Source organism: Palaemon carinicauda, unplaced genomic scaffold, assembly GCF_036898095.1.
Source record: "Palaemon carinicauda isolate YSFRI2023 unplaced genomic scaffold, ASM3689809v2 scaffold24, whole genome shotgun sequence".
NCBI classification, from domain to species: Eukaryota; Metazoa; Arthropoda; class Malacostraca; order Decapoda; family Palaemonidae; genus Palaemon; species Palaemon carinicauda.
Window position 1 is genome coordinate 580,986 of NW_027170031.1, and position 9,794 is coordinate 590,779.

The window sequence follows — 9,794 nt, forward strand, 5'->3', positions numbered from 1 at the left end:
GCCTGGGGACCTAGCACCGGCGAACCATAGAGTGTAGGCGAGTTATTCAGGGACGTTGTGAAGAGATCCACTCTCGGGGAACCCCTCAAAGTCAGGACTTTGTAGGCCACTGGATGATACAAAGACCACTCGGGGACCACTATCCGAGTAGCTCTGCTCAGAAGACCGTGAGCACATTCCTGCTTGTCCGGAATAATAGAACTGATAGAGAAACCGAGTTGTCTTCAGAACATTTAGCATACCATGCTAGAAGAGAGAGGGGCTGCGAAAAACAAGCACCGCCTATTTGTTCCAAATGAGCCACTATCGTGGTGTCGTCGTTTGCCATTACCCCCGAGTGACCTGCCAGGGATTGATGTATCTGCTGCAAGGCTGCACTCTTCTCTAGGAGATTTTAATGATAGTACCATTCATATTCTGACCAGAGGCCGGAGGCCGAGTGGTACAGCATGTGGGGTCAACCTTTCTTTTGCTGCATCTGAAGAGAGCATCAAATTTGGGGAAGGGACGAGGTGGTAGACTCCTCGGCGGAGATTCTCGTTTGTCAATCCTCTTCTCAGGTCTGTCTCTTGCCTGGTTCCCATAGAGACAAGAAGAAAGGGAGATCCATCATGCTGAACAACCTGGGAACTAGCTGCCCCTAAAGAGGTTGGATTCGAAGGAGTCCGATGCGGGCTTGACGAACCAGAGTAAAACAGTGGCCCGAGTCGTAACCACTGCTAGCTGAAAGTGTGTCTCGTAGAAGGAAGAGACTACCATTATCTTACACCTTGGAACCCGTTGTTCTGAGAAAACTTCTGCGGGTTGATGACTATGAAGAAACCAAAGAATAACCGTCTCTGATAAGGAAGCAAGGATATCTCCCGAGATTTACTTCAATCCTCTTATTGCGGTAAACTCAAGGAGTTGTCTCATTGGTGACGAAGGTATGCTACAGAGTCTGTTAGGATCAGCCAGTTGTCCCGAAATCTTCGGAAAACGAAACTGATTCTGGACGCCCAAGTTGACACTACGGTAAAAACTCTCGTGAAAACCTGAGGTGCTGTCCAAAACGAAGCACCTCACCTTGACCTGGTATACCTGTAGGTTCGAAGACACTTCCTTGATGACGGATGTCCTGTAATCCAGGAGTACTAGTCCTAGTGGTCAAATGTGCACAGGAAGTCCTGTGGAATAACTGCTTGTTTGGCCAAGTGCCTTCTCACCAACATAGTGTGAAGAGCTAACTTGTTCCAGGATTAGAGAACAAAAACAGAAGACTTTTAATAGAAAGAACCGACTGTAGAGGCTTGGAGATACCTTGAAGAAATAAGTCGTTCCGCAAAAAAGACTCGACGCCCGAGTCTGGGTGTACGACTGGATTTTCGGATTCGCATAGATTAAAGAGATCCGCATTCACACCTCAACAGGTGGGTGGGATGAGATGTGTATGCTCTTGTAGCTGAGCTGCGGATCCTCTGTCCTTGTAAAAAATAAATGAGTACTGTACTCGGAACTTATATTATCATCATCATTATTAATTGCTAAGCTACAACCCTATTTGGAAAGGCAGTATGCTATAAGCCCAGGGGCTCCAACAGGGAAAATAGCCCAGAGGAAAGCAAACAAGGAAAAATAAAATATTCCAAGAACAGCACCATTAGAATAAATATCTCCTACATAAACTATAAAAACTTAACAAAACAAGAGGAAGAGAAATACGATAGAATAAGATAAGAGGGGATTACCCACTACGGGGCAAACCTAACTCAAGGACAAGAAAGGAGTTATCCCTAAAGAAACACATCGGCCGTTGGCCGAACTCAGGCTGAGGGAGAGCGTCATTGTCAGAAGGTTGACGAACAAGATCAAGGTCAGGCTATGGGTTAGTCATATAAGCATCTTTGGAGGAGGCTCATGAGGCTGGAGAGCTGACGTTGCTTGTACAAGCCCTGAGGGGGTATAGGCCGACGGGGACCAAGAGAAAGCTTGATTCTAAGTTGCTAGAGCCATAATGTAAGCACAAGCTGAATTCAATGCCCTAGAACAAAGGAAATGAAAAAGAAATAACTCCGCAGGGTTGTCTCCCGATGCAGGTGTGAAGGGCCGTGGAGATCCAAGGAATCGGCCCAAAAACCATGACAGCTATCCGACAAGTTCTCGAACTTGTTGAGAGAAGAGAAGCATATAACACCAAAGAACTATGTTCACAAGATTCGGTCTGAATCACTGGTGAGAGGTGGCAGAGGAGAGTGGTTGGAAGGCTTCTGTGGTGGCAACCACTTTGTAAAAATATGTTCTACCAGCCTGGAGGTGGCTTATAGGTGAGAGCGCATGCACAACTAAAGAAAATATTATCAATGAAGATGTCGGCTTGTAAGGTAACCATACAGCATACAGCGAGGCAAGGAAAGAGGTAGGGTGAGGAAGAGGTACACGGCATGTCAACACACTAGTATTAGAAAAAGTGGTAATAGTAGTGGTCAGGGTGCGAAAAAAACGTTCATGATCGCTGACAAGGACTGGAGAGCAGATGAAGAAGACTGCCAATCGTAGAAGCGGGTTGTTCAAAGCTCAAAGATGATGAAAACATCAGGAACCGAAAACACTGTACAGTACTGTCGTGAAACAACAAATTCATGTGGCGAGCAAGGTATTAAGTGCAAATGTTGACAATTGTGCTTTACCCTGCCCATCGATGGAGAGTGCTAGGTTAGGTTCCAAGAAGGGAGTGTGTGCTCAACTCCCTTAACTGCAGGTCGAGAGAAGCACTACTGAAATAGCGCAACTCAGAGAGATTGAAGGATGACAATCTGTGTTGTCTAGTAAAGATACTCTCCTGTGAACAGAGAAGGAGAGTCTTGCTTGGAAGAGCAGTGTGCTCGCTCTAAGTAAGGATCACAGCTGGTCAAGTTCTCCGTCGAACAGTCGGAAAAGGACCAAAGGACAAGGCTTCAGAGATTCTTTGATGGACGTCGGCAAATCTACCTACAAGCTGGAAGAGCAGTTCATCTAAGAGAGGGAAACTTTACCTCGGAAGGTAAAGTAGCGAGATGTGTACTGTGACACTGAATAATGGTTACTACCAGAGGTTTCGACGAGTTGCCTGCAGAGGCAGAAAAAGATTGGATACGAGCAGAAACTGGAAACGAACTGGTCTGTGTTACCTTGTAGGTTTTGAAGTGCAGGCAATCATGAGTAGAAGAAAAAGTCAGGAGCTAGAAGCAGTTGTTGGGACACCAGAAACCTGGAAGAGAGCTGACAGGTGATAACGAGCGATGGCGAGCTAGCAAGCGACCATGGACGATCACGAGCTGACGGGTAACGGCGGGCGATTACGAGCCGACGCAGAACCGGGGGGGGTCGCAAGCTGACGGGTAATTGTAGGCGATTGGGCATACAGAGAAAAGCGACCAACCTCTGTTGCTGTTGTCGGCAACTCTCCCCACAAGCAGGAAGATTGCAGGACAGCGGCTAGTGGAGGGACTCTCCCTCGGTAGGGAAAGTTCTTACTCTTGGAGGTGAACCTCTGGGCAGCATTGTCTGCTTCCCATCAATGAGCTCTAGCTCAAGTTGAAGGTCGACATCGAGTGTTTACTATGAAACGTAGCCGAATCTTGGCTTTGGGTTTCCCCAGAGAAATCTGAGGAGTTCTAGTCAGCAACAGCTCCGGAAACCAAACCGGCACACAGGAAAGGCCAAAGTCAGATTGATGATCATCAACTGCCGCAGGCAAAGGCAGTGAATGGGCAGAGCACCAACTACCCCAGGAACAAGAACATCCGACTTTGTACTCCTTACAATGGCTGACTGAGCCGAACGAAAAATATGGCATCACTAGATCCAGAGAAAAACCAAAAATTTAAAGAAAAAAAACCCTCGGGAGAACAACCCAACCCACGGACAGGAAAGGTGTCCCCCGAGAGGTACAAGAACATGCTAAAGACACTGCACTTCCTCCACAAGCTGCCATCACATAACGGAATGCGGCCTCGTTATTGCTATACAAATTTAGACTAAAAATAGTTTTATTTGGAATTAATTAGCTAAAGAAAAACCACTTGGGAGAAGAGCCTAACCCACAGACGGGAAAGGTATTCCAAGAGAGGACCAAGAACATGCGTTAGACTACAGTAATCCCTCGCCATTTCGCGGCTCAAGTTTCGCGGTCTCAATGCATCGAGGATTTTCAAAAATATTCATCAAAAATTTGAAAAAAATGGTGCGAGAGTTACGCGGGCGCTACCAAAAGGCAAAGAGTACAGTAGAACATCAGGTATCAACACGGAGCTGACACGCAACTCAAAATCCACCTCTCTGATTCGCTGGCCATCTTGGCTCCAGAATCTCACAAGCTGATTGGCCGAGCCGAGCCGCCAAGTCGCTTTACCCAGTATCTCTACCAGCCGTGCGCCCCGCAAAGGGAGACCGCATTCATTGTTCTCTCTCGCTTCGCTTGTGTTGCTTAGTCTTGACGCATGGAACTTTTAGCTGTTTTCTTGTGCTTTTAAGTGTAAAATAGTGCTTGTGACACCCTTGAAAATGGCTCCTAAACATCCTCTAGTGAACCTTAAGAAGAAGAGAAAAATGATGACGGTGAACGAGAAAGTGAAATTATTGGACATGCTTAAGGCAGGCAATAGCTATGCTTCTGTTGCCCGCATTTACAGAGTGAATGAATCGACGGTTCGCTACATAGACGAAATGAAAATACGTAAAACTGCCTCAATAACGTTCTCTAAGGACACTAAGCGCATTGTGATTCCTTGTAATAAGACGATTGTGCAAATGGAGAATGCGTTATCAATCTGGATAACGGACTGTCGGGAAAAGAAGGTTAGTCTCGATACCAACATGATTCGAACCAAAGCCAAAACCCTGTATGATAGCCTAGTTCCTGAAGGAAAATCTAACGAAGACGACGAAGGTGATGATGACGATGAAGATGATCATCCTGCCCCATGAGAAAAACGTGGTTTTGTTGCCAGCAAGGGCTAGTTCGAGAAATTCAAGAGGAGGTTTGGCCCTCGCAGCTTTCCTTTGTATGGGGGAGGCCGCCTCGGCAGACCAAGAGGCAGCTCTTCATTACGTCGAGGACGAGTTACCGAAATCAATTAAAGAAGGTGGCAATTTCCCAGAGCAGGTGTTCAAAATGAATGAAACTGGCCTCTTCTGGAAGAGGATGCCGTCCAGGACGTTCCTTTACAAGGACGAAGTGAAGAAGCCAGGGTTCAAGGCTCACAAAAATCAAGTCACTCTCCTCATGTGCGGGAATACTGCGGGCTTCATGCTCAAGCCCGGCTTAATTTACAAGTCCATGAATCCTCGGGCTCTGAAAAACAAAAATAAAGCCTTGCTGCCCACCTACTGGATGAGTAATCAAAAGGCATGGATAACCAAAGCCCTCACACTTGACTGGTTCGTGAACTGCTTTATCCCACAGGTGAAGCTGAACCTCGCAAAGAATGGGCTGCCCTTTAAGGTCCTCCTCTTGATGGACTGTGCAGCCGGACATGCAATGGATCTGCATTATGACGGGGTCCAAGTGAAGTTCCTGCCCCCAAAACCACTTTCCCTCGTACAACCAATGGATCAGGGTGTCAATCGAGCATTCAAGGCCTTCTACACGAGGTCCATGATGGAGGGCCTCATCTCCTCCTTCGACAAAGACGACGAGGACTTCAGCCTCAAGAGATATTGGAGGGAATACAACATTGCAACGTGCCTGGCCAACATTCAGAAAGCTCTTAATGAGATGAAACAGTAAACATTGAATGCAAGTTGGAGAAAATTGTGGCCAGACGTTGCTCATGACTATGAGGGATTTACGCCAGACAAAGTTCACCCCTCCCCTTTAGATAAGGCTGTGTGGTTGACACGGTGAGTAGCCAACGAAGGTCTCTCTGACATGACGCCGGATGACATCAACTCACTGATCGAGTGCCACTCGGAGCCCCTAACCAACGAGGACTTTGTCGATATCACAATATCAGCGAGTAAGGAAGAAGAGGTTTATCAACTTGAAATTCTAATCTGAATGGGTCGACACACTTAACTACAGGGATGGGTGTGTTCGAAAAAAAGGCGACTTGCTCAGTTCAAACCCACAAAACATAATTTCATCAACTTTTTCGTTAATTTATTCAAACAGAACAGTTCCTAAGAAGTTTAGTAATGGCACAGTTTTGAAAACCACTATAGAATCAAGAAAGGAGATAACTGAAAAGGCAGAAAGGTACGTCTACATGACCAACACTTTTAAAGAGTATGGTAAATCAAAATGGCTCTCTGCTCAAACTTGGATAAACTATTGTAGCAAAAGAGTTATGGAGTCCTTTTTACTGACCAGACAGTACTACATTGGATCCTTCTCTCTGGTTACAGTTCATTTTCCCTTTGCCTACACATACACTGAATAGTCTGGCCTTTTCTTACACATTCTCCACAGTCCCCATACACCTGACAACATTGAGATTACCAAACCATTCTTCTTCACCCAAGGGGTTAACTACGGCACTGTTATTGTCCAGTGGCTACTTTCCTCTTGGTAAGGGTTGAAGAGACACTTTAGACATAGTAAGCAGCTCTTCTAGGACACTCTAAAACCAAACCATTGTTCTCTAGTTTTGGGTAGTGCTATAGCCTCTATATCATGGTCTTCCACTGTCTTAGGTTAGAGTTCTCTTGCTTGAAGGTACTCTCAGGCACACTATTCTGTCTTATTTCTCTTCCTCTTGTTTTGTTTTTATATTGGAAATGTATATTTTAATATTGTTACTGTTCTTACCATATTCAATTTTCCTTGTTTCCTTTCCTGACTGATCTACTTTCCCCGTTGGAACCCCTTGGGCTTATAGTATCCTGCTTTTCCAACTAGGGTTGTAACTTAGCAAGTAATATATAATAATAATAATAATAGCCAAGAAGACCACTAACAAAGTACTGAAACTGGTATTGATAAGGATAAAAAAAAGTTGGTAGGCGATAACGATTCTGAAACCAACGTGTGTGTAAAGGCAAAGCAAATACAATCAAACATTATTGAAAAGCATCCCTCGAAAAAGTGATGATGTAGACTAGTGTAGTTTTAAGGCTAGCCAAGGCCGTTTTGATAAATTTGAAAAAGACGAGCATTGATAGCATTCTGAGGCACGAAGAGGCAGCCACTCCAGACAAAGCAGCCGCTGAAAATGATTTGTGGAATTTCAAAGTTACGTAGTCTGGACAATCATTTCACCGTCAACTGGCCTCTTTTCGAAAACACCGAGGAGGATTTATATCACACAAGAAGATAAGGCCTTGTCTGGGTATAAACTTATGAAAGATACACTAATCCTAATGCTGTTGGGTAAACCAACTGGGGATTTTGAAAGTCAATACCTTACTCATTTACCATCCAAAAAACTCAAGGTTTTTCAGGAAGAACTACATGATGAGGGACAACTTATTGATGTGAAGGGCTGGCAATAAATCCCAGGTAATTAGCCAGTTCTTCACTGCATAGATGAAGGAGTTTTGACCCAGTGAGAGTAATTATCTACACGAGGAACCTTTTCCAATCAATAAGAAATATTACGCAATTTTCATCAGAATAAAACATGGGAATTGTGAACCCAACAATACAGGACTATTCTGAAATTTGAAACACTGGATCAAAGGAGTTTTGTAAAAGGGATTTTCAACCTATAACCACAATAAGGATATTGATGAATTTGATACTGATTGAAGTCAGTCAATTCAGATATGGAGGAGGAAACAAGCGACAATGAATCTTTCTGACAATAGTATTTACATTATTGTCGGATAAAAACAGGAGGCACAGTATTGGTCTACATAGAAAAAGCTAGACCTAACAATTGACATTAAAAAAGCCAGTCAGCTTACTCAGCTTCTTTTCAAATCTGTCGATAAACAAATGGAGTGATTTACAAAAGATAGAATTACTTCCTGATATAAAGAGAAAATATTCAAAACAAATACAAATGCTTCACCAAGATCACAACACAACTGCAAACAAAAGAATACTAAAGGCTTTAAAGGCCGCTCATGAATGGCAAAGGCAAGGGACAGTGACATTCCCCTATCGAGCAGGACAATGCCCTAGAGACTGACCATATACTGTATACATAACAGCACCCAAGGCCCCCTCTCCAACCAAGCTAAAACCAAGGAGGGCCAGGCAATGGCTGCTGATGACTCAGCAGATAGACCTATAGGCTTCCCCAAACCCCCATAATTAGCTCACAAGGATGGCGAGGTTGCAGCGACCCAAAAACTAACTAGTTTGAGCAGGACTCTAACCCCAGTCTGGCAATCACCAGGCAAGGACGCTACCACCAGGCCACCACAACACTAAAGTATACGAAAAGGAAATTCAAAAACTCAGTCTTTACTTTATCAAAGATCTTGAAATAGTCTCTTCAGGGTTCCCAACGTGGCTTCATAAGGACATGGAGTCTTAACTTAGGGCCATGGCAGAATATTAAAAATCATTTAATAAACAGGAGGTCCTTGACTTAAAAACATATCCAACTGAAAACATAAAACTCATATTGTACCAAAAGCTTAAAATTAAATATTAATAAAACAACATATAATTTAATGCAGTTAGCAAGACGACATTTGCAATATGAAAATGGTCTATTTGTTGACTTTTGCAGCTAAAAATCGAAGGCATTTGAGTTGAGGAGAAGCCTAACCTAGGCCAAAGCTTAACAAAATTTGACTTGCAAATGATTAGACCTACAAACAGCTTCTTGGACCCTATTAAGCAACTGGAGAATTCTGGAGGTATCCAGAATATCCTTTTACAACTTGCTGTGAAAGCTTCTCCGTGCAAGATGTTGGAAAGTGTCCAGGCGTGAAGAACATACGGGGCCTATGGCACTGTGGAAGATGATCATGTCGTGGAGGGAGCGTCTCGGCACTTCCGTCAGCAGCCGAAGAAGGTACGGGACCATCCCACAGATGCAAAGCGGAGCCGAGAAGGGCATTGCTAGGTTGCAGATGATCTTGCCTTTTTAAACACCCTCGTCATCAAGCAGTACGGGGAAAATGGCTAAAACGCCAGCTGAACTGCCGTTGCCGAATGCATCCAGCCAAAGAGCCTGGGGACCTAGCACCGGCGAACCATAGAGTGTAGGCGAGTTATTCAGGGACGTTGTGAAGAGATCCACTCTCGGGGAACCCCTCAAAGTCAGGACTTTGTAGGCCACTGGATGATACAAAGACCACTCGGGGACCACTATCCGAGTAGCTCTGCTCAGAAGACCGTGAGCACATTCCTGCTTGTCCGGAATAATAGAACTGATAGAGAAACCGAGTTGTCTTCAGAACATTTAGCATACCATGCTAGAAGAGAGAGGGGCTGCGAAAAACAAGCACCGCCTATTTGTTCCAAATGAGCCACTATCGTGGTGTCGTCGTTTGCCATTACCCCCGAGTGACCTGCCAGGGATTGATGTATCTGCTGCAAGGCTGCACTCTTCTCTAGGAGATTTTAATGATAGTACCATTCATATTCTGACCAGAGGCCGGAGGCCGAGTGGTACAGCATGTGGGGTCAACCTTTCTTTTGCTGCATCTGAAGAGAGCATCAAATTTGGGGAAGGGACGAGGTGGTAGACTCCTCGGCGGAGATTCTCGTTTGTCAATCCTCTTCTCAGGTCTGTCTCTTGCCTGGTTCCCATAGAGACAAGAAGAAAGGGAGATCCATCATGCTGAACAACCTGGGAACTAGCTGCCCCTAAAGAGGTTGGATTCGAAGGAGTCCGATGCGGGCTTGACGAACCAGAGTAAAACAGTGGCCCGAGTCG

General features: G+C 44.9%; 1 protein-coding gene across 1 annotated transcript; it reads left to right on the forward strand.

The window, feature by feature from the left end:
- Positions 1–5,023: 5,023 nt before the first annotated feature.
- LOC137636146 (tigger transposable element-derived protein 1-like) lies at positions 5,024–6,249 on the forward strand (the record flags this gene model as incomplete). The annotated part of the gene is made up of 2 exons (XM_068368554.1): positions 5,024–5,700; positions 6,131–6,249. Coding segments are annotated over exons 1-2 (796 nt in total), but the record flags the coding sequence as incomplete, so codon positions are not given.
- Between the last annotated feature and the right edge of the window lie 3,545 nt (positions 6,250–9,794).